General features: G+C 52.3%; 1 protein-coding gene across 1 annotated transcript; it reads left to right on the top strand.

Moving 5' to 3' along the window:
* The first annotated feature begins 16,175 nt into the window (after nucleotides 1-16,175).
* On the top strand, nucleotides 16,176-21,925 carry LOC118679462 (RNA helicase aquarius-like). Its single transcript, XM_036356241.1, is given in 2 exon segments — nucleotides 16,176-16,232; nucleotides 17,600-21,925. Coding segments are annotated over 2 exon segments (4,383 nt in total).
* Nucleotides 21,926-24,108: the final 2,183 nt, after the last annotated feature.

Genomic DNA, 24,108 nt, shown 5'->3' with positions numbered 1-24,108 from the left:
AGCAACCAATTGATGTATCTGTCTCACATCAATGTTTCTCTCTCTCTCTCTCTCTCTCTCTCTCTCTCTCTCTCTCTCTCTCTCTCCCCTCCCCCTTCCACTCTCTCTAAAAGAGAAATCAATGGAAAAATATCCTCAGGTGAGGATTAACGACAACAAAAGAATGCTCAGATGGTAAAAATGCCCACTTTCTAATTTTTAGCCAGTTTATTTTTGTTTAGAAGGAGCATGAAAATAAACCTTGTTTTTTTGGTTCCAGTTTAGTGGGGTTCTAGAAACTAAGTCTTTGCTCCCATGGGGCGGGGGGGGGGGGGGGGGGAGGGCGAGGAGACAGGATGCCAGGAGCCCACAGTTGTTAAATATGCTGATTGCACTTAACGACATGGAGGGACTTTAGACCAGTTTAAAAACAGTGAAAAATCGGTGGGAAAAAGATGGGGTTCACTCTTCATGTAAGTAAAACAACCATTCAATGTCCAGGTAAAGGTGGTTCTAATGCGACAAACACCCCTATTGTCCTTGGTTTTGCTAAAACAGTCCCTGGTGGAGAGTCGTGTGAACATGGCGGAGGCAGAAACATTGTTAATCCTCACCCGAGGAAATTTTTCCATTGATTTTTAGAGAGAGTGGAAGGAAGGGGAGAGACGGAGAGAGAAACATCGATGTGAGAGAGAGACATCGATTGGTTGCATCCCACACACGCCCTGACCAGACCCTGGGATCAAGCCTGCAACCAAGGTACATGCCCTCGACCAGAATCAAACCCAGGACCGACGCTCTGTCTACTGAGCCAGACAGGCTAGGGCTACAGCACGCGGGTCTTTGTCTTAAAAATGTTGGGTTTGTTGTTTTGAACAATGAACATCTGTACACGGGTCTTTCAAACAAGATAAACTGTCCTTTTAAAAAAGTAAAATAAAACTTATTCTCTGATATTTCAATAACTAATTGAAAAACACTTTGTTGTTGTTTTTCAAAATTTCAGTTCTTTTTTTAAAAAATATTTTTTTTATTGATTTCAGAGAGGAAGGGAGGGAGAGAGAGAGAGAGAGAGAGAGAGAGAGAGAGAGAGAGATGATGAGAGAGAATCATTGGTTGCCTGCCTCCTACACACCTCACACTGGGGACTGAGCCCACAACCCGGGCATGTGCCCTTGACCAGAATAGAACCATAACTTCCTGGTTCATAAGTCGCTCAACCACTGAGCCACACCGGCGGACTTGAAAACTACTTTGCATAGGACCTATGCCATAGGTCATTGGGGCTGGTTCCAAGAAAAGACAAATCAAATCTCACCCGAGAAACCTTTTCCTCCATATCTATAGCCGCTAGCTTGTTTCAGATTGTTTTCTAAGGTGCAAACGCCAGGGTTGTGGGCCAAATGTTTATGTGCCCCCCACGTGCACACACACTCATTCACTGTAGCCCTAACCCCCAGGCTTCCCAGGGTGAGGGCTGGGGGGAGGGGGGGCAACTCGCTGGCCAGGGCGCCCCTGAAATATGAAAACCAGCCAGGATTTGCCTGTCAGGAGCCGGTGTCTGAGGCACCTGGTGGTGGACTGCGGAGGCAGCGATGTGATCTGGCTCGTAAGAGAATTAGGCTGGAGGAAAGTAAACCCTTCAGGAAAGGTTCGGTGAGCCCACGGCCTGGAGTTGGCTGTGACGTGGAGTCGGGGAGGTCAGTGTCCTGGACAGCAGACGGACGTGGAGCAGGAGGAGCTGCAGGACAGCAGCAGGGCGGGGGCCAGCCCTGGGGCCTGGCTTGGGCTGGGTGACCGTGTCCTGTGGCGCCTGCTGACACTCGCTTTGATGTGAGTCCTTGAGAAAACAGTCGCTTCAGGAAAACGCATAACATCGACACCCAGAGGCTACGGGCTGGGCTCCCAGCCCACAACTCCCCAGGGGCTCCTTGAGGTCCCCAGGGTGGGAGATGGGGGGGCGGGGGGTTTCCGTTACCAATTTCCCAACTCTTTCTTTGAGCAGGACACACACATGGAGTCGGCCTGGTCCCGGCTGTCCTGTCACCCACTCGTACTCCCATGAATGGAGGGAAAACACACGCTTTAGGTAGAGCTGTCGATGATGTGGTGGCTCGCTGCTCCGTGTTCCAGGCACGGAGGTCACACCGGTGGACACAGACGTCTCCCACCGAGACAGGGGGCGGGGAGGAAGCAGACTGTCACAGCCAGGGCCACCCCCACCCCCGCATGTTCACTAATAACAGGGCGACACGGAAGTGATATGAATATTAACCAGGAGGGAATTTGATAAGATGTTGCTTAATAACGCCTCGGTGGCGAAGCATGGAGCCGTTCCAGTGTGTGTGTGTGTGTGTGTGTGTGTGTGTGCGTGACATGAAAGCAAGTGACATGAAATGAAGACTATGACGTATTTCTACTGAAAGAAGTTCACAAAACAAGACCTCATAGCTTTACACACTTTTGTCTTTAAGTATTTACCTCCATGGGGAGGTGTGTGTAGCCTAGACGGTTATAAAGCAAGACGTGAATGTTGCTCACCTTATGTGTCAGGGATTACAGGTGACTTTTAAAAAAATTTTTAAAAATATTTTTTATTGATTTCAGAGAGGAAGGGAGAGGGAGAGAGATAGAAACATCAATGATGAGAGAGAATCATTGATTGGCTGCCTCCTGCACGCCCCCTACTAGGGATCAAGCCCACAACCTGGGCATGTGCCCTTGACTGGAATCAAACCTGGGACCCTTCAGTCTGCAGGACAACACTCTATCCACTGAGCCAAACCGGCTAGGGCCAGGTGACTTTTTTAAAATTTATTTTGGAGAGAGAAAGGAAGGGGGAGACAGTCAGACAGAGAGAGAGGGAGAAACATCGATGTGAGAAACATCTATCAGTTGCTTCCCGCACTCACCCTGACAGGGGATTGAATCTGCAACCTGGGTACGTGCCCTGACTGGGGATTGAACCCACCACCTTTTGGCGTACCGGATGATGCTCCAACCAACTGAGCCACCCAGCCAGGGCAACAGGAGCTGAAGCATAGGCACTCCATCTTGTTCTCGTAACCTCTATGTTGTAATAACTGCTGTTTGAAAATTTTCCACTAAGCATAGATGGTTCTTTGTTCTGTAAATTAACTGCTGTTCTTGGCTTCTGTAAGCAGGCTTGCTCAGATAATGGGGAAAATAAGCTCAATTCTCTGGCCTTGCACGCCGCTCTGCTGACATAAGAGTGGGTCTGGTCTGTGCCTGGTTACTCCCATGCCAGGTGTCTTTCAGTTATCTAAATATTATCTGAATTAGGCTGTGCTCAGGGTTACAAGCTTCCTGCAAAATACCTACATAGGGCTCTTTGTAAAGCCTGCGAAAGGTCCGGAAGCCCCATCCCATATTTGGGAGACAAAGAAACCAGGAGCATATAAAGGGGAAGCTTCCTCCATGTTACTTTGCTCAGACTCTGGGGGCTACTCCTCTGAGACCACTGGCGTAATGAAGACTCCAAACTTGGCTTACTAAGGCGTCTCCTGTTTAGCTCGCCAAGTTCCAATATAACAGTGCCTTTTTCTTTTGACTTTTTAGTGCTTCTCACGCTCTTGCAATGAGTATAGTTCATCAGAGGTGTCTGCACTCCTGAGAGCTCTGTGAGCTGGAGCCAGAGCGGAGCTGCCAGAGGCGGAGAGCTCGGTCCGTCGGAAGGCGGGCTCACTCAGCACCGTGTTGGCCTCACGGGGACCGCACGCCGCGCGCTCCTCTGGAGGCCGAGCTGGGGGAGCGTCTTCCTGACGACCGCCGTGTGGTTTTTAGAGCAATAAAGGCCGGTTGTAGAAAATTCCAGCAACGTGTCTGTGATTACCGCTCACGGTGACCCAAGCGAGGCTGTGGCTGCCATCTGTCCGCGCCGGAGGCCGGGCTTCCCGGGGGCAGAGGACGGGTTTCTGTCCCCGCTCCTGCCGGGAGGCTGTGATGGGAGATGCTAGCATGTGTGATGAATTATTAATGGAAGAAGCTGTGAGACCATTCATATTCAAGGGGATACATCTGTTTCCCGGATGCTGTGTGTAGGGCAGAAAAAGTACGTTTTACTGAAAAGAACAACTTGTCAACCCCAAGTCTCTTCTTGCCTGGGCCCGAGCTCGACAAGGAGAAAAGCGTTTTCTGAAGGTCACATGAAGGTTGAGCTGAGTCTGTGGGTGTGTGCATTGCAGGACGGGGCCTGTATAAAACCATGTTCAACAATTGCAGCATTGCTGCCCACTCCCCTCCCCCTGCCCTTAGTGGAGGCTGTCTGTGAGAGGACTTTTTGTTTGTTTGTTAATTCTCACCTGAGGATATTTTTCCACTGATTTTTAGAGAGAGTGAAAGAGAGGGAGAGAGGCAGAGAGAGACACATCATTTGGTTGCCTACCACAGGCGTCCTGACCAGGACCAGGGATTGAGCCTATAACCCAGGTACATGCCCTTGACCAGAATCAAACCTGGGACCCTTCAGTCTGAGGGCTGATGCTCTATCACTGAGCCAGCCGGCAGGTGAATTAAGACCGTGGTGGAACCCTGGGAAGAGGAGAAGGGAGCAGGCAGTGCCCCCAGGGGTCTGCAGTTGCAGGATTGCCCCTGGTGTAGGTGGGGCAATGGGGTCCCACAGGACTTGGACAAGAATGGCCCAGGGGCCAGTGCTCCCATCCCCAGGGCACGTCTCTGCTCGAACCCGCTCCTGCAGGAGGAGAAGACGATGAGAAGAAAGGTTTGAAGGGAAGCGAGCTCAGAGTAGGCGAGGCTTCAGGAAGGTCCTGGGATGGACAGGGTCCCATAACACTCAGCAACACTGTCCCCCAACACGACCTGCATCGTTTACAGACGGAATGCATCTTAAACCAGCCTTTGTCCAGGCGTGTTTCCTACCGCCCAGATCCCAAGGATGTTCGTAGGTGCTACGTGGACACGGGGCCTCCAGCAGGCCGGTCTAGAAGATGCTGAACCGAAGCCTCTGGGGAGAGGGAGGGAACCACAGTAACGGGCTCTGGGGGAATGGACGATGCCTGGTCGTCTGCAGAGTCTGGTGAAAACGGGGCTGGTGGGGGCAGGCGCTCTACTGACATCTGGAGAGTAGAGGCCCGAGATGATGCTAAACCCTCCAGGGAATTACGAGGCTGGAAAGGTCTAGTGCTGAGGTTGGGGGACGCTGAGCCTGCCCCCAGTCTGCTCCTCCCCCCGGGCCTCAGGGTGAGGACACGCTACCCTGTGCTCTGCCCTGGAGTGAGGAGAACACGAGGGGCCACAGGGAGCCACTGCTCAGCAGGCGGCTCCTCACAGGGACGCTCCTCCGTGCTTCCAGCACAGCAAGCCTGGCTCCCAGCGGCGGTCTCAGGACCAGTGAGCCTCCTGCAGAAGCCTCCACTCCCCCCTCTAAATGCAGCCTCAGTTCCCCTGCAAGTATTTGGGGGAGCATAGAAGCCTTGAAGGGCTTAGAAGGGGCTAGCAACAAATTCCAACTAAACCTGATGTTTACGCAGATATTTTTGTTTGTGAAGCAGAAGAGCTTAAAAATCAACTAGGGGCCTGGTGTACAAAACCCAGGCACTCGGAGTGGGGAGGGTCCCGAGGCCCAGCCTGCGCCTCCTCACAGTTTGGGACCCCTCAGTGGACATCCCTTTCACAGTCCAGGACCCCTTTCAGTCTGGGACTGCCCACCTGCTTGCTGCTCCTTACCGCTTGGCTCGCTCCTGCCACTATCGCTGCACTCGCCAGCTGTGAGCCCGGCTTGTGACTGAGCAGCGCTCCCCCCGTGGGAGCGCACTGACCACCAGGGGCAGCTCCTGCGTTGAGAATATGCCCCCTGGTGGTCAGTGTGTGTCATAGCAACCAGTTGTTCTGCTGTTCAGTCGATTTGCATATTAGGCTTTTATTATATAAGATGCCCCAAGCCCTCAAATAGAACCACAAAATCTCAGCCTGGAGGACTCACTTGCCGCCGAGGAAGGAGGGATCTCTGTGCGTGTGTCCTAGAGGAGAGAAGGAGGAAACAGCCCGCAGTGGCTGCATAGCAGGCCTCTCAGTGCACAGTGTGCAGACAGTCTCTCCTGCTCTGCAGGGGTGTCTTCTGCTTTCTGTTTTGTTTTCAATCCTCACCCTTTTCCCACTGATTTTTATCCAGCATGGAAGGGGGGAGAGGAGAGAGAGAGAGAGAAACATCCATGTGAAAGAGACACATCAGTTGGTTGCCTCCCGCACACTCCCCTACCGGCCCGGGGGTGGGGATCAAACCTGCAACCAAGGTATGTGCCCTTGACCAGGAATCAAACCTGGGACCTACTGGTGCTCAGGCTGATGGGCTAACCACTGAGCAATGCTGGCTAAGGCATCTTTTTCTTTCTTGATCATGTTCTTTGACAGACACACATACGTTTTTAGTTTCTATGAAACCCTATTCGTCTATTTGTCTCTTTCATCATCTGTGCTTTTGGTGCCATATCTAAGAACCCAGGACCAAATCCTCAGTCAGGAAGGCTTACCCTGTGTTTTCTTCTAAGAGTTTATAGGTTGAGGTCTTCTCTTTAGGTCATTAATCCATTTTTAATTCACTTTTGTGAATGATATAAGGTAGGGGTCTGGCTTATTTTTTTAAAATATGTTTTTATTGATTTTAGTGAGAAAGGAAGAGGGGGAGAGAGAGAGAGAGAGAGAGAGAGAGAGACATCAGTCAGCTGCCTCCTGCACGCCCCCTACTGGGGATGGAGCCCACAGCTTGGCATGTGCCCTGCCGGATGCATGGGATGACACCCAGCCCGCTGAGCCACACTGGCCGGGGCAGGGCCCAGCGTATTTTTGTGACCATGTGATAATGCGTTGTCCTGGCCGGGGCAGGGGCCGGTGTATTTTTGTGGTCATGTGATAATGCGTTGTCCTGGCAGCTGAGGCGCCGACTCTTAGGAGCTCCTCCCAGGCGATTCTAATATGCAGCCGACAAAAGCATCACCAGCTCGCTGTCCTCCCCTCCGTCCCCGGGCAGTGCCTGCGGCCTGTCTCCATCCTGGGGCTCAACCAGGAGCCTCAGAGACACAGTCTTCACTCTCCCCACTTCCACCCTGCAGGCCTCGGGGTGTCTCCCCACACTGGGGGAGAATGGTTGCAGTCTGGGGTGGGGAGATCCGGGCACGGCTTCTGGCCAAGGCCACCTGTCCACCCCCCACTCCTGGGCACACCAGCCTTTGAGAGCAGGAGGGTAGACTTGGGAACTGTCTCTGCTTTTAGCCTGAGCACATTCTCCCTTGAGGCCAGGAGCGTGGGCTCGGCTCGGCTCCTGTGGGCTCTGAGGTTGTCTTGCTGGACACTCTTGGCTGGACCCTGGGCCCGGCTGCTGACCTGGGCCACCGCGTGGCATCAGTTGCTCCTGGTCACAGCCTGTGAGCCCCGCCATTCAGAGGGCTCCCTCCAGCACCCACAGGTGCACTGTCTCTGCTGCCCGTGCCAAGCCCCCGGTCTGAACGAGCAGGAAGGAGCTTCTAGGAAGATGGCAGGGCACTGACATTACGTTTCATAGTTTCAAATTGCATCACGGTTCTCTGCCAGGTGCTCATAGTGCAGGACTTGTGAGGTGGATGTGGCCGGCGCTGGCTCCGTCCTGCAGAGGGAAAGGGGGTGCAGACAGCCAGGGGGCCCGGCTGCAGCCACGAGGGCTTCCTGCTTTGGGGAGAAGCCAGGGAAAGAGCTTTGGAGCCAAAGGGTTCGTTAATCGGGGGGTCACTGGGTTCGGCGGAGGGTGAGCAGCTCCGGCGTGAGCAGCTGGCTGGAGGGCAGGGACCGTCTATGGCAGAGAGGTTCCGCCCTGCAGAGGTAGCGGGCGGCGACCAGGCCGGCAGCACCCGCACGCCTTGCCTTTACTGCGACTCTGTGCATGTAGCAGTTATTTGTTTCCATGTGCGGAGAGCCACTCCAGCCTAGAAAACTCTCTTATTTTGCAGCTGTGAGAGTCCATCGCTGCTCACACCATGAAGCAGGGGCATCGCCCAGCCCCATCTCCCTGGCTTTTACGCCAAAGCAGATGCTGGCATTCCAGGCCCACCTCCCACGTTCGAACTCAGGGCCGTGTGCCCTGAGGGACTGCAGACCTTGTCTATCGTGATCCCGTCTCCTGTCCGCCTTCTCCTCCGCCTTCTCCGCCTTCTCCTCGGCACTTCCCCGGAAACTGGGACTTGTGCTCCGCCCTGAGGGATACAAGGCTCCTCTCACCCGGGAAGGAAACTGACAACGTCAGTGAGGCCTTTGGCCATTCAGGACGCAGTGACATTTCTGGGAGCTGCTGCTCAGTCCCGAGGGAGCAATTAGAATTCCAGAGGGTCCACCTGGTGCTGGAGGGACGCTGAAGCAGCCGCCTGTCCCACAGGAGGAGCGGACGCCCAGCTCTGCTCAGGCGGAGGACACTCTGCCGTCGGGACTGTGGTCCCTTTGCAGACAGACATCTTCTTTCACTCCTTTATGATCCCTACTTTTTACACATTTATTTTTGGCTAAAAGTGCAGGCATCTCATGACATTCCAGAGTGTCAGGGAGGCCGCTCTGCCCTCCACCCCACCCCCTGTACCCAGAGGCTCAGGCCTGGACTCGCTGCCTCCACGCATCTGCCTCCGCCTTGGACGGCAGGGGTCTCTGGCGAGCCCTGGGCCTCAGTGCCAGCCGACAGCCCTGAGGACCCACTGCCTCTGGTCTGGCTGAGCTGTGGACCAGCAGTGGGCGCCCTGCAGAGCGCGGGCAGGGCAAGCAGCAGCCGTGGGGGTGAGGTAAGGGAGGGGGGCCGCTCTGGTTCATGTGTAGTGACCTGGGCAGAGTCACCACCAGGCGGAGGCTGCCAGGTGCAGGACCCTCGGCCAGGCCATGGCTGTGGGGGGGGGGGGGGGAGGAGGGAGAGGGGGGGGCGCGTGGCCCCACACGTCATGGGCCCCAGAGCCTGTGCGGGGAGAGCTGCCCACTGTGCTGGCTGGAAGGGGAACCCCTGGAGGAACCCCATTTGTCAGGAGTGAACACCGAGGGGCATCGGGGCCGGAAGGCAGTGCTTCCTAACCAACCAGGAGCGCTTATCTGTGGGTTTTTCTCAGGTTTTGCCCATTTTCTGTTGAGTAGTGGGTCTCTCTTTGCAGTGACTCAAGTCCATCACAGGACAGAGGAGAAAAGTCCTTAAGCCAACTTTTGACGACTTAGCCAACCTCAGTCTCCAATGGCAGGGCCCGGGACCACACACCTGCTCCCACCTGTGACCACAGCCCTGAGCTGGAGCCCACGGTCTCCGAGGAGCGTGTGTTACCTGGGCCCACAGCTATGACCGTCGGCCCTGCCAGGGACCGGGGTGGGGGTGGGGGTGGGGCGGGGAGCGTGCTCCCTTTGTTCAGGAGCTGCCGGTCCATGCGAACATGACCTAACTGGTTTCTCTGGAGCCCACGGCTTGTGGCATCGCGGCCACGTCTCAGATGCAGAGACGGACTGGTGTGACGTGCAGCACGGGGACCAGCCCATGATGTTGTAATCACTAAGGACGGTGCCCGGTCGTACTGGGAATATTGGGGATCCCTTCGTCAGTTACATACATGTCTAACAACTCTGCTGTACACCTGAGACAAATATAATGTTCAGTGTCAACTGTGATTGAAAACTGAAAAACAGCAACATATGTCCACACCATAGAAAAAAGAATTAGAAGAGTAGAGACCAAAATGTTAGGAGTGCTCATCCCTGGGTATTGGGAATATAGGCATTTTCTGTTTTCTTTATAAAAAGGTAAAATGGAGGGATAGATATGAACACATATCTTAATTAAACATTCATTCTGTGGTGAGCGGGGTGGGTCTCCAGCCAGAGCACGTCCGACTCTTACAAAGAAATAATTCCTAGGACAACCTACTTGTCTATACACTAAAGGGACACAGGACATGAGTCGTGATCTCCAGACACAGGGACACTTCTCATTCCTTTACCGGCCCCAGGACAAGGAGCGCCCATTTACTCTGACCGGCTCCTTCACTGTTTCCTTATGTGGCTTTTCCTTTTTCTTAATACATCGTGGTGCTCTTCCCACATCAGCACATAAAGAGTTCCAACTTGTGTGTGTGTGGGTGCACATCTGTGCATACACATGATGTGTACATGTGTGTGCATGTGTGTGCATGCATGTGCAGTGTGGGGTATTCTACACTTTAAGATTTTGTATTCTATCTATGACAATAAATAATCTGTGAATCCTAGAAATAGTACCCTTAGATCAAAGAGTAAATATAGATGCTTCATAAGCATTGCTGGCTTGTATTTCTTCCTCTCTCAAGTGCCTTTTTCATCTTTCTCATGAGTTAAGGGTCTATATATGAACTTGCGGACACTTTTCCTATATTAAGGAAACTAATCCTTTGTTTACGATATTCCTAGAGAGTGTTTCTTCGCCTTTGTCTTTTTAAAAAATATATATTTTTTATTTCAGAGAGAAAGAGAGGGAGAAATAGAAATATCAATGATGAGAAAGAACCATTAATCAGCTGCCTCCTGCACACCCCCAGCTGGGGATTGAGCCCACAACCCGGCTATGTGCCCTTGACCGGAATCGAACCCGGGACCCTTCACTCCACAGGCGGATGCTCTAGTCACTGAGCCAAACCGGCGAGGGCTCACCTTCATCTTTTGACAGTTTCTAAAGAAGCAAGCTTTTGCATGGCCCGCGCCATACGCAGGAGGACTTACTAGTCTTCGATTTTATGGCTTCTGGGTTTTATGCACTGGGGCTTTTCAGCTCCAGGGTAGGAAAGGGATCGCCCGCTGATTCTCCTAGTGCTTAAGGGTTTACTGTTGCATGTAGGTTTTTAATCTGTTTGGAATTTATCCTGGTGTCGGCGTGAGGTACAACCCAACTTAATTGCTGTGCCGCTGTCACGGGTTTCTCACTGCTCTGGAAATACTGCCGTCAACCCTCCATGCCAGGCTGGGGACTCCCATCTAACTACAAAGAGATTCCTGCCCTGCTGGTGTTGCTCAGTGGATAGTGTAGGCCCCCAGACTGAAGGGTCCCGGGTTTGATACCAGTCAAGGGCAGGTACTTCCGTTGTAGCCTCCATCCCTGATCCGGATGCGTGCAGGAGGCAACCGATTAATGTGTCTCTTTCTGTGTCTCTCCCCATCCATTCCATTCTCTTTAAAAAAAGTCAATGGAAAAATGTTCTTGGGTGAGGATTAACAAAAAAATAGTAAACTGCTTTGGGTGGTATGGACACAAATACTACATGGTATCACTCATATGTGGAAATAAAAACAAAAAGGAAGTCAGAAACAGAGCAGAATGGTGGTTGCCAGGGCCTGGGGGTGGGCAAGTGGGAGAGGGTGGTAAAAGGTATAAACTTTCAGTTACAAGAGGAATAAGGTCACTAATGCAGAACGTGGTGACTACAGCTGAGAACACTGTTTGTAAAATTGAAATTTGCTGAGAGAGTAGAACTTGTGTTCAGACTAAAAAGAAAAAAAGTAATTATGAGAGGTGATGGATGTGCTAACTAACCTGATGGTGGGAGTCCTTCAAAATCATGTATGTCCATCAAACCATCACATGGCACACTTGTACTGACTACAGTTTTGTCAAGTGTATCTCCGTACAGCTGAGAGACGATGACATGATGCAGGAGCTGTGGAGTAGAACATGATTTCTATTGCCAGAATGAAGTGTTAATGTGGCAACCCACGTGGTCCTGAGGCCTGGCGCTGGGACCAGGTGCCTGGCAGAGCCCCCAGACCGACCTGTGCGTCCTAGTGACCACCCTAGTGCCCAGTGGCGTAGTTTTTTAAACGCCTCTTTTCCACGGGAAAGACTCTTACTCGCCAGTGAGGTACGGGAGTGGACACCTGCTTCTGGAAGAGCACGCCCAGGGCAGCAGCGGGGGCACCGGGATGCCCCGCGGTACCTGCCAAGCGAGCGTCTGCACAGGCTCCTCTCAGGCTCGGCCACATCTCAGCGTCCAGTGAGCCGGGCTCAGGGGCAGCAGGCCCGTCGGACAGCTCCGGTGCTGTGCACGTTCCGTCCGCCCCACACGACTCACCCCCGTCCTGTCTTTTTTTTTATAATATATTTTTATTGATTTCAGAGAGGAAGAGAGAGATGGAAACATCAGTGATGAGACTTGTTGAGTAACACTCCCTCCACGTTCTGCGGAGTAGGGTTCGGTATCTGAAAGAGGAGCCGCACAACAAATGAGAGAGAAATGACACGAGATAATTTTGCAATATTGGGGGACCAGACGGGCAAGTCCCAAAGGACTTCCACGGATGCTCAGGCCGCTCCAACCTTTTATTTGGTATGGGGTAGCCCTAGGGTAAGGAGGTTAGTCTGGGGTAGCCCTAGGGTAAGGTGGTTTGAATGACACATGGATTAGCTCATTGGTCTACACAAGTATCTAAGGAATTCAGTGAACTAAGGTGGGGATGATGCTTCAACTACCATTACCTAAATCAACTAGGTGGTTCCTAGATTAACTGGGTGGTGCACAGTCCTGACCTTTGCTAGGACTTCAAAGGTTACTAGCTTTTGGGGGTCTCTGTCTAAACTCAGCTAGTGAAGACAATGAATGGACTCCGGCAGAGACTCACTGATTGGCTGCCTCCTGCATGTAGCAGATCACTAGGATGGAGCCTGCAACCCGGGCATGTGCTCTGAGAATCAAACCGTGACCTCCTGGTTCATGGGTCGATGCTCAACCACTGAGCCACGCCAGCCGGCACCCCTTAGCCCATCTTTACACCCATGATAACCCTGCCCGAGCCCCTGAGCAGAGCGGCGGTGAGAGGACTGGGGTTCCGCAGCCACGGACACAGGAAATCCCTGGAGGCTGCCGGAGGAGTGGAACCCGCCTGTCAGCTTTCCTGCTCAGCACAAGGTCTTGCCATGTTTCCTGATTGTCTAACATGCTCCAGCTCAGTGGAGCCGAGCAGAAACATCGGAAAGAATTTACAGATTTCCTATGAGAATAACATTGTCAGCATCCTTACCCACCCAGCTTCTCTCTCTCTCACACACACACACACACACGCACACACACGTACACACGCACACACGCACACGCGCACACACACACACATCTTTGCTCAGGAAATCAAACTCAGTAGATTTTTTTCCCATTGACTTGTTTAGAGAGAGTGGAGGGAGGGAGGGAGAGAGAGAGACAGAGAGAGAACGAAAGAGAGAGAGGGAGAGAGAGAGATGGATGTGAGAAAGACACATCAATTGGTTGCCTCCTGCTTGCGCCCCAATCTGGGCCTGGGATGGAACCTGCAACCCAGCTATGTGCCCTTGACCAGGAGTCTAACACTGGACACTCGGGTTCAAGGGCTGACACTCTAATCCAGCGGTTCTCAACCTGTGGGCCGTGACCCCTTTGGCGGTCGAACGACCCTTTCACAGGGGTCGCCTAAGACCATCCTGCATATCAGATATTTACATGACGATTCATAACAGTAGCAACATTACAGTTATGAAGTAGCAACAAACATAATGTTATGGTTGGGTCACAATATGAGGAACTGTATTTAAAGGGCCAGAAGGTTGAGAACCACTGCTCTAATCACTTAGCAACACAGGCCTGGCCAAACTCAGTCACTTTGAGATTTATCTGCGCTGCTTATGGCACTAATGACTGAGACGAAGAACTCAAAAAAGGCAGGGGCACCTGCAGCAGGCGCCTCTGCAGATGAGGGGTCACAGCCCGCGGCTAAAGGAGCCCAACAGCCATGCATCCAGTTCTCTGGCGAGCACTGGGCACACCTCCTCATGGCCCCACCTGATCCTACTCTTCCCCGAGATTCAAAATGACTTTGGCTTTAAGACCTTAAATGACTTGAGGACTTCCAAGCTCATTTTCCCAAGGCTAAGAGGATGAGTTTGCAAATATAACCACCGCCTCCAGCCCGCACGGGTTGAAGGGGCAGGAATAGAACAACATCCCCTCACGTTGATGTAGATGTGCGGTGGTTTGCACAAGAGATTTGAATCCCCAAATATCATCTCCTCCTGTGAATTGATTGCATAATGTGTTCCCTGTTTTTTCCAAAGCGAGGACCTTTGGAAATGCGTTTGCCTTCGATGATTACTTCTGCAGAAGGTGAGAGATACCGGCCGAATTCCTGCCGATGATCAGTAGAAAGAGGGGCCCATGGGCTCGCCTGCGGACGGGGGTCCCGCGTCTGTGCTGAGCTGCCCAACAGGCCCATCTCCGCATTCAGCCTCCTCAGAACCACAGAACCCGAGGCCTTTTTCCTCCTCGAAGTAATGAACACAGCTCCTGCTTATTGTATAGTTGATCAAAATCTACTGAGTCCCTTCAGCTCTAAGACTGTATGATTCTGTCAGTACGTTTACTTTTCTCCTTCAAGGACATAACGGCCAGTCTGCCACTACCAGATGTTTCCCTGAACAGCTTTCAGATGAGAAAATGCACAAGGAGTCGCCACTGATGGGGATGCAAGAGGCGTCAGGGAACCGCGCTGCGTGGAGCCGCCGTGGCCTGGACAGGTTCCATAACAGACTGCTCTCATGTTGAACACAGGACACCGTTCCTGTTAGTGGATTCAGGGCCTGACAACTTATTTATTTTTATTGTTGGTTTTGAGAGAGAGAGGGAGAGGGAGAGAGAGGAACATCAGTATGTTGTGCCACTTACTGGCGCACTCGCTGGTGCTTCTTGCCTGTGCCCCGACGGGGGACCGAACCTGCAACCTTGGTGCATCGGGACAGCATTCGAACCAGCTGAGCCCCGGCCAGGCCCAGGCCTGGCAGACTCTTTCCCATTAGAAAACGTCATCGAGCACTGTTTCAGAACTGGACGTCTATATTCCTTGGGGCTTTTGGCACCCAGACCACGGTGGGCGGTTGCCAGCCCTGTCCCGGGGGCAGCAGGGAGGAGGGCGCCTCCTCTTAGGCTCCCAGGGTAGAAGGATTGAGGCCTGTTCCTTCCAGCGGCCAGTGGAGGGGGCGATGCCGCTGCTCTGTCAGGACAGCCCGCTGACCCATCAGCATCTGCCTTCTCATTGGCAGCACCCGCACAGCCGGCACGCGCAGCCAGGGCACAGGGAGACGGTCAGATGCCCCTTGGCTCGCTGGAGGCTTGTCCCAGGGAAGCAGGCACGTCTGGCTCCTGGGTGCCGACCCCAAAGTGCTGGGCAGGTGTAACAGGGGCCGCAGAGAGGGAAGAGGGAGGTGAGCCGGGTGCTTGTGGTCCATCGGGACATGGACCTGCTCTGACCCAGGGGCTGTGAAGGCAAGGCCAGGGAAGAGCCGCCACCTACCTTCTCCCCCCACCCCTTGCAGGGGACCTGCCACACTTCCCTGACTTGCAGGAGTAGAGACTTCCCACATGGGCAGAGTGGACACCCCAACATCTGCCCTCCCCGGCCATGCTACCTCCCCATGTGGCCCGGGGCCTCCACTTGCTCAGGGTCTGGGGTACGGTCTGGGCAAACCTCCCTCAGGCCCAAGGCCCACGGGACTCGAGACAGAGCCGGTGACACGCGCTGAGTGGCTGGAAGGATCGAGGCTGGGCTGGTTTCCTGCCGAGAGTGGCTGGTGGACTGCGTGGCCACCTTCGCAGGCCAGTCGTCCCAGCCTGTCCTTGGGCTCATGCGCGGCATCTTGGGATGGCAGACCGTGCTGGTGTCCACCAAAACAACAGGGACAAAAACATGGGGCCTCAGTCCTAAGTCGGCCACACCGTCCTGGCCACCCAATCCCAAGTGTCTCTGAACGTCCCTCTCCTTCCTTTGGACACACGTGTCCACGCCGATCCCCTGACGCACTCTCTCCCCGAGTCCCGCCCCCGGTCCCGTCGCCCAGGTGCCCCGTCCGCTGTGCCTCTGTGACGGCACTCCGGCCATCAGCGCCTCCCTGAGAAGGAAATGAACCTACATGGGCCTCGGCGTCATCAGAGGTCCGCAGCTGCTGGAGCCAGCAGGCGGGGAAGGGAGAGCAGCAGCTGCTCGGGGCCCGCCTTCCACGTGCTTGCCCGCACAGCCTGGCTCCAACCCTGAGCGCCCTCTCTCCGTGGGTGACCTTGAGCTAGTGGTGCATGCCCTGCGAGGCGAGGCTCTTCACTTGTGAGGTGTTAGCAGCAGTTCTCCACTCAGCAGGGGTGAGAAGATGGATGCAAACTGCACGAGGCGAGGACTTGGTGAACCCGTGGTCCGTGGGCATGCGGCTCACAGATGGGATCCCGAGGCTGTGTGGGCAGCAGATGCATGAAGACTGGGTGAGCCCTCAACCTCGGCCCGTTCACCATTCTGCCTCCTTCCCCAGCCCAGCCCACTCATCCATCCCAGCACTGACCTCTGCCCATCCATCCCAGCGCTGACCTCTGCCCGTCCATCCATCCCAGTGCTGACTTCTGCCTGTCCATCCCAGCACTGACCTCTGCCCGTCCATCCATCCCAGCACTGACCTCTGCCCATCCATCCATCCCAGCACTGACCTCTGCCCATCCATCCATCCCAGCGCTGACCTCTGCCCGTCCATCCATCCCAATGCTGACCTCTGCCTGTCCATCCCAGCACTGACCTCTGCCCGTCCATCCATCCCAGTGCTGACCTCTGCCCGTCCATCCATCCCAACGCTGACCTCTGCCTGTCCATCCATCCCAGCAATGACCTCTGCCCGTCCATCCATCCCAGCGCTGACCTCTGCCCGTCCATCCCAGTGCTGACCTCTGCCTGTCCATCCCAGCACTGACCTCTACCCATCCATCCATCCCAGCACTGACTGCCGGAAGCTGGACCACCCTTGCTGCTTGACACAGTCGCTGCAGGGAAGAAACATCTGCACAGCTTATGTTTCAAGGGACCTGGCGTATATGGCATATGTTGCTCCCCCTCTTAACGCTATGTGTTTTAAACAGGACCACCTCCCCGAGAAAGGTTGTTTCCCCAGGTGAGGATTTTCCCCTGGAGTTGGGAGGGAATAAAACCCCTTAACTAAGTGCCAGGTGGGTAATTAATCACTTTAACTACGAACAATCACGCTTAAGCTACATAATCTTTACTTAGGATAATCTCCTTCAGTTACTTTCTTGTAGCTTAATAGAACAATAGAGTAGTGACCTTGGAATGGAGATAAGAAACGCCCTAACCTTTGGAATAGAATTGATAGGATTAAAATCAACTGGTATAAATACAGATGTAACAAGACAATAAACACATAACCTGGCTGGAGATCCTGGCTGGAGAACCTGGCTAGGGACGCGTTCCCCGTGGGACTGTGAAGCCTGAGCTTTCCGGGCCAGAGGTCCTTGCCCTGTGTGGAGAGGCAGCCGCAGCCGCTCCCCCGGGAAATGCATTGGGCTCACCGTTGCTCGGAGCGGGCCTTTCTTCCCCACTGCCACGGAGGGCGAGTGCTGCCATTGCGGCTCCAGCTCAGCCCAAGAAAGTCGTGGCCCCTACGGCATCCCAGATCAACGCGGAGTTCGTGACCCAGTTGACATGTAAGTACTGGTCTCCCCATATCAAGAAAAAATCACCTTTTGATATAAAGGAAGGGCGAGAGAGAGAACCATCAATGTGAAAGGGAATCGTCAATCTGTTTCCTTCCATACACGCCCAGCTGGGGATTGAACTTGCAACTTAGGTCATTGAAGATATATATAAAAAAGAGATTGTCAATTCAAGGTTCGCCATCAGAAAGATAATGCTCTTGGAATTTAGCCAGTACCCTGAACATTACCTGTGGATGAATTATTCTCCGGACGTGTCCAGCAAGGCCTATTTAATGTCCATCTGTTGTATGGTGAATGAGAAGTTCAGAGAAAATGTCCCTGCATGGGAGACTTTCAAGGAGAAGCCAGACCACTTCCCATTCTTTTTTAAGTGCATCTTGAAAGCAGCATTGGCTGAAACTGATGGTGAATTTTCACTCCATGAACAGACAGTCTTATTGCTTTTTCTTGATCACTGCTTCAATAGTTTGGAAGTAGACTTGAAACGAACTCAAGTACAGCAGCTTATCTCCCTCCCAATGTGGATGGGCTTACAGCCTGCACGCTTGGAATTAGAATTAAAAAAGACACCTAAGCTAAGAAAATTCTGGAGCTTGATTAAAAAGAACGATGAAAAGATGGATCCAGAAGCAAGAGAACAAGCCTATCAAGAAAGAAGATTTCTCTCACAGCTCACCCGGAAGTTTATCTCCGTGCTGAAGTCAGTCCCACTTTCCGAACCTGTCACTATGGACAAAGTTCATTACTGTGAAAGATTCATTGAACTTATGATTGATCTAGAGGCCCTACTCCCCACAAGGCGCTGGTTTAATACCATCCTGGACGACTCCCACCTTCTGGTTCACTGCTACCTTTCCAACCTTGTTCATAGGGAAGAGGATGGCCATCTTTTTTCCCAGCTTTTGGACATGCTTAAGTTCTATACTGGTTTCGAGATTAATGACCAGACTGGAAACGCTCTGACAGAGAACGAGATGACTGCCATTCACTATGATAGAGTCACTTCTCTACAGAGAGCTGCTTTTGCACATTTCCCTGAACTCCATGGTTTTGCCCTCTCAAATGTGGCAGAAGTAGGTACTCGGGGATCCTTGGTCAAGTTCTTTGGACCTCTTAGTTCAAATACACTCCACCTCTGCTTGTTACCAGCTCTTCCTAAAACCGAAGACACAACTTTCGATAAAGAATTTCTTCTAGAATTGCTGGTATCTCGTCATGAACGTCGAATTTCTCAGATTCAGCAGTTGAACCAGATGCCTTTGTATCCAACTGAGAAGATCATATGGGATGAAAATATTGTCCCAACCGAGTGCTATTCAGGGGAAGGTTGTCTTGCTCTTGCCAAGCTAAATCTGCAGGTTTTGACTCTTCATGATTACCTCCTAAGGAACTTTACTCTCTTCTGCTTCGAATCAACTTATGAAGTTAGGCAGGACATCGAAGACTGTGCCAGCAGAATGGAGCCTGGGCGGTCTGAATATGGCGGTGTGGTATTTGGTGGCTGGGGGCGAATGGCTCAGCCCATGGTGGCTTTCACTGTGGTTGAGGTTGCCAAACCCAACATAGGCGAAAACTGGCCAACCTGAGTTCGTGCAGATGTCACCGTCAATCTCAATGTCAGAGATCACATCCAAGATGGGTGGGAAGGCCTTCGCAAGCATGATGTGTGCCTTCTAATTACTGTGCGTCCCACAAAACCGTATGGTACCAAGTTTGACCGGAGGAGACCTTTTATTGAGCAGGTTGGCCTGGTTTATGTCCGAGGCTGTGAAATCCAGGGCATGCTGGATGATAAAGGACGTGTCATCGAAGACGGACCTGAACCCAGACCCAATCTTAGAGGAGAGTCAAGGACATTTAGAGTGTTTTTGGATCCAAACCAGTATCAACAAGATATGACCAATACTATACAAAATGGAGCAGAAGACGTGTACGGAACTTTCAATATAATAACGAGGAGAAAACCAAAAGAAAATCACTGTAAGGCCGTGCTGGAGACGATTCGGAACCTGATGAACACGGACTGTGTGGCACCTGCCTGGCTGCGTGACATCATTTTAGGTTACGGGGATCCAAGCAGTGCACATTATTCCAAAATGCCCAATCAGATCGCCACCCTCGATTTAAACGACACATTTCTCTCCGTTGAGCATTTGAAAAACAGCTTCCCTGGTCATCATGTGAAAGTCACCGTGGGTGACCCAGCTCTGCAGATGCCCCCTTTCAGGATAACTTTTCCAGTGAGAAGTGGGAAAGGGAGGAAAAGGAAAGCCATGGATGGGGAAGATGAAGACACTGAAGAGGCCAAGACCTTAACTGTTGAACCTCATGTTATTCCTAATTGGGGTCCTTACCCTTACAACCAGCCCAAGCGTAATACAACTCAGTTCACACATACACAGATAGAGGCCATCCGTGCTGGAATGCAGCCTGGGCTAGCTGTGGTTGTGGGCCCACCAGGCTCAGGAAAAACAGATGTGGCGGTTCAGATCATATCCAATATATACCACAATTTCCCAGAGCAGAGAACCCTGATTGTTACTCATTCCAATCAGGCCCTGAACCAGTTGTTTGAGAAAATCATGGCTTTAGACATTGACGAGAGCCACCTCCTGCGTCTTGGTCACGGAGAAGAAGAGCTGGAGATAGAGAAAGATTTCAGCAGGTATGGAAGAGTTAACTATGTCCTGGCTCAGAGAATAGAACTTTTAGAAGAAGTCAAACGATTGCAAAAAAGCCTAGGGGTGCCAGGGGATGCTTCATATACCTGTGAACCAGCAGGCTACTTCTTCTTATATCAGGTAATGTCTCGCTGGGAAGAATATATCAGCAAAGTGAAAAATAAAGGTAACCCATCGCCAGATGTCACGGAAGTCTCCACGTTCTTCCCTTTTCATGAATACTTTGCAAATGCTCCTCAACCCATTTTTAAAGGTCGGTCTTATGAAGAAGACATGGAAATTGCTGAAGGATGTTTCAGGCATATTAAGAAAATCTTTACTCAGCTTGAGGAATTCAGGGCCTCTGAACTGCTTCGAAGTGGACTGGACAGATCTAAATACCTTTTGATGAAAGAAGCCAAAATCATCGCCATGACCTGTACTCATGCGGCCTTAAAACGACATGATTTATTCAAGTTAGGTTTCAAGTATGACAACATTTTAATGGAGGAGGCTGCTCAGATCCTGGAGATAGAAACGTTTATACCGCTTCTTCTACAGAATCCTCAGGATGGTGTTAGCCGACTGAAACGATGGGTTATGATTGGTGATCGTCACCAGTTACCTCCGGTCATTAAGAACACGGCCTTTCGGAAGTATGCCAACATGAAGCAGTCTCTCTTCACTCGCTTCGTCCGGATTGGAGTTCCTACTGTGGACCTCGATGCCCAAGGGAGAGCCAGGGCAAGCTTGTGCACCCTGTACAACTGGCGATACAAGAAACTAGGCAACTTGTCCCATGTGCAGCTCTTGCCGGAGTTTAGCACAGCAAATGCTGGCTTGCTGTATGACTTCCAGCTCATCAATATTGAAGATTTTCAGGGAGTGGGAGAGTCTGAGCCTCATCCTTACTTTTACCAGAATCTTGGGGAGGCAGAATATGCAGTGGCACTCTTTATGTACATGTGTTTACTTGGCTACCCTGCTGACAAGATCAGTATTCTAACAACTTATAATGGGCAAAAGCATCTTATTCGTGACATTATCAATAGACGATGTGGGAGCAATCCATTGATTGGAAGACCAAATAAGGTGACAACTGTTGACAGATTTCAAGGTCAAAAGAATGATTATATTCTTCTTTCTCTAGTACAAACCAGGGCAGTGGGCCATCTGAGGGATGTTCGTCGCTTAGTGGTGGCCATGTCTCGAGCCATACTTGGACTTTATATCTTCGCCAGAACATCCCTCTTCCAAAACTGTTTTGAACTCACTCCAGCTTTCAGCCAGCTCACAGCCCGCCCACTTCATTTGCATATAATTCCAACGGAACCTTTCCCAACCTGTAGGAAGAATGGAGAGGGGCCATGTCATGAAGTACAGGTAATAAAGAATATGCCCCAAGTGGCAAACTTTGTGTACAACATGTACATGCACCTGATACAGACCACCCATCACTATCATCAGACTTTATTGCAGTTACCACCTGCTGTGGTAGAAGAAAGTGAGGAAGTTCAAAGCCAGGAAACAGAAATGGAAACAGAAGAAGAGGGCATGCTCACTCAGGCTGACATCCCCTGTCTAACAGATGCCAGCGTCAGTCACGAACTGTTGGCCTCTCAGGCTGAGGCCACCCCCGGTGAGATGGAGGCCACCCCTGGTCGGGCAGGGACTGGTTCCAGTCCAGAAGCCACCTCCGCTGTCTCCGAAGTCACTGCTGCTGCGGCTGGCCCCGAGGCTGTGCCCACAGAGGCTGGCACCCAGCAAGATGCCACATCTGCCCCAGAGACTAAATAGCCAATGCTAGCCTTCCTTAGGGAGGACATTTCATCTGTAAAGTCAAAGTAGTTACTTTTTGTATTTGGGGGTGGGGGGTGGGGAGAGAACCTGGCTATGATGATCACCTGAACACTGTCTCCGTGTCATTCCTTTTTCGCCGACTCCGTCCACACCTTGGGGAACCCCTGGACCTGCTGGGGAGGCTGCACAATCCCTTAAGCTTCAGAAGGAGGCAGCACCGCTATTTCCCTGTAAATGCACCTTCATGGTCTGGCCTCCCTGCATTTCCCTTTAGCAGCGGTTCTCAACCTGTGGGTCGCAACACCTTTGGGGGTCGAACGACCCTTTCACAGGGGTCGCCTAAGACCATCGGAAAACACATATATAATTACATATTGTTTTTGTGATTAATCACTATGCTTTAATGATGTTCAATTTGTAACAATGAAATTGGGGGTCACCACAACATGAGTAACTGTATTAAAGGGTCGCGGCATTAGGAAGGTTGAGAACCACTGCTTTAGGGGTTGGGATTTTAGCATCTGATTGAGAAGCCCTAAGTACAATACACACGGCTCAGACTTTTAAGATCCACTGAACCAAGCATTCCTCTTGGGCCCTTCAGAGAGTCAGCCAGCACAGCTGAGTGCTGACTGCACTGGGGAGGGAGAGGGGCAGCCAGTGCTGAGGGTGGGAGCCCAAAGGTGGGGGGGGGGGAGGAGAGGGGCAGGGGCTTCCCACAGCAGGAAGGCCTGATCCTCAGGAGGGGTTAGACCTTGGGGTGACCCATGAACCCCAGTGCAGGCCCACAGTGTGCCTGGTTCTGCTGCTGTGGGAGGGAGACCGCCCGAGGGGTGTATCCTGAGGAACTGGCTCCTGTGATTGTGGGGCTTCATGTCTGCCACCTGCAGGGCAGAGCTCAGGGCGGAGCTTCGTCCAAAGGCCCTCTGCTGACCAAGCCTCTTTGTTAGAGACCTCAGTCTTCTCCTCCTCACTCCTTCAGCAAGGCCCACCCACAGTATGGAGGGCAGTCTGCCCTCCTCAGTCTATGGATTTAGGGTAAATCTTTTCTGAAAAATCTAGATTGCTGTTAGACCAAATATATGGGGACATGGCCCAGCCAAGTTGACACACAGAATCCATCGTATCACCACCTGTCACCAGGAAATAGTCAGCCCTGATTGCCTGGGGCTGCGGGTGAGTCCTTCTGGTTGGCTGCCCCTTAAGGGGTCCTTACCAGAATCTGGAATATCAGCCCTGGGCCAGGTCTCTGGGGGTGTTCTCCTCCAGAAAGGCCTCCTGAGAGAGGGAGAGTGAAGGGTGCGCCACTTCTGCCACCTCCATGGGCCTCCCTGCCCAGCCTCTCAGCTGTGCCCAGGCCACTTTGTCCTCTGAGCTCCGAGCTCAATGACTGCCCACAGGCCGCCACCCCCGCACCGGCTCCACGTGTGTTTCTCCTGTTTAGCTGGGGGGGAGGGCGGTCACTCGTGGGCACAGCTGCCACCCACATGGGCAGTGTGTGGTGGCAGGCAGCTTCACTCACCAGCGTCCACCCAATGCCCCTCTCTGTTTAGAGAGACTTCTCTTTCCCCTCCTCCTAAGCAGCCCCTTTCACCAGAGGTTTGCCCTTCTCAGATTTGGGGACAAGCGTTGGTTCATCTGATGCTTTTTGTCATCTTACAGGTGTTGCCTCCATCTTTCAGGTTTCTTCCCTCCCCGTCTGTAGGTACCTACCTCACTGACCTTTCCCCGTGACCTTGTGGTCTTAATTTTCCCAGAGGTCAAGTTCAAGTTCATCTCAGGGATCAGCTTTCTCTCTGGATTCAGTTAACTACCAGAGCCCATCTCTAAGGCCAAGTATAATCTTAAAAAGTTAAAAATAAGACACACAAGTGTAGAATGAGCACGCCTCCACGATTTATTGGATCCAGCAAAATGGCAAAGGTGGTTCAAGGAGCAACGCAGGGGCAGAGCTGCCCCATGAGGCTGGCGGCTACAGCTCCTCTGCCAGCAGGCGCAGTGACCACGTCCTGCAGGGAACGGGACTGCAGCCTTTGGGGTCATCTTCTCCGCCAGACAGAAAACATTGCATCTCGACTGACGGAAACCCCACAAATTAACACGTGACTTTACAAAGTCTGGGCCTTGATCAGTAGAAACACAAGCCAGATGGAGGTGTCCGCCCTGGAGAACTAGCCAGC

The sequence above is a fragment of the Myotis myotis genome, unplaced genomic scaffold, assembly GCF_014108235.1.
Source record: "Myotis myotis isolate mMyoMyo1 unplaced genomic scaffold, mMyoMyo1.p scaffold_m19_p_25, whole genome shotgun sequence".
Taxonomy (NCBI): Eukaryota; Metazoa; Chordata; class Mammalia; order Chiroptera; family Vespertilionidae; genus Myotis; species Myotis myotis.
This window is presented reverse-complemented; position numbering and strand designations above follow the sequence as displayed.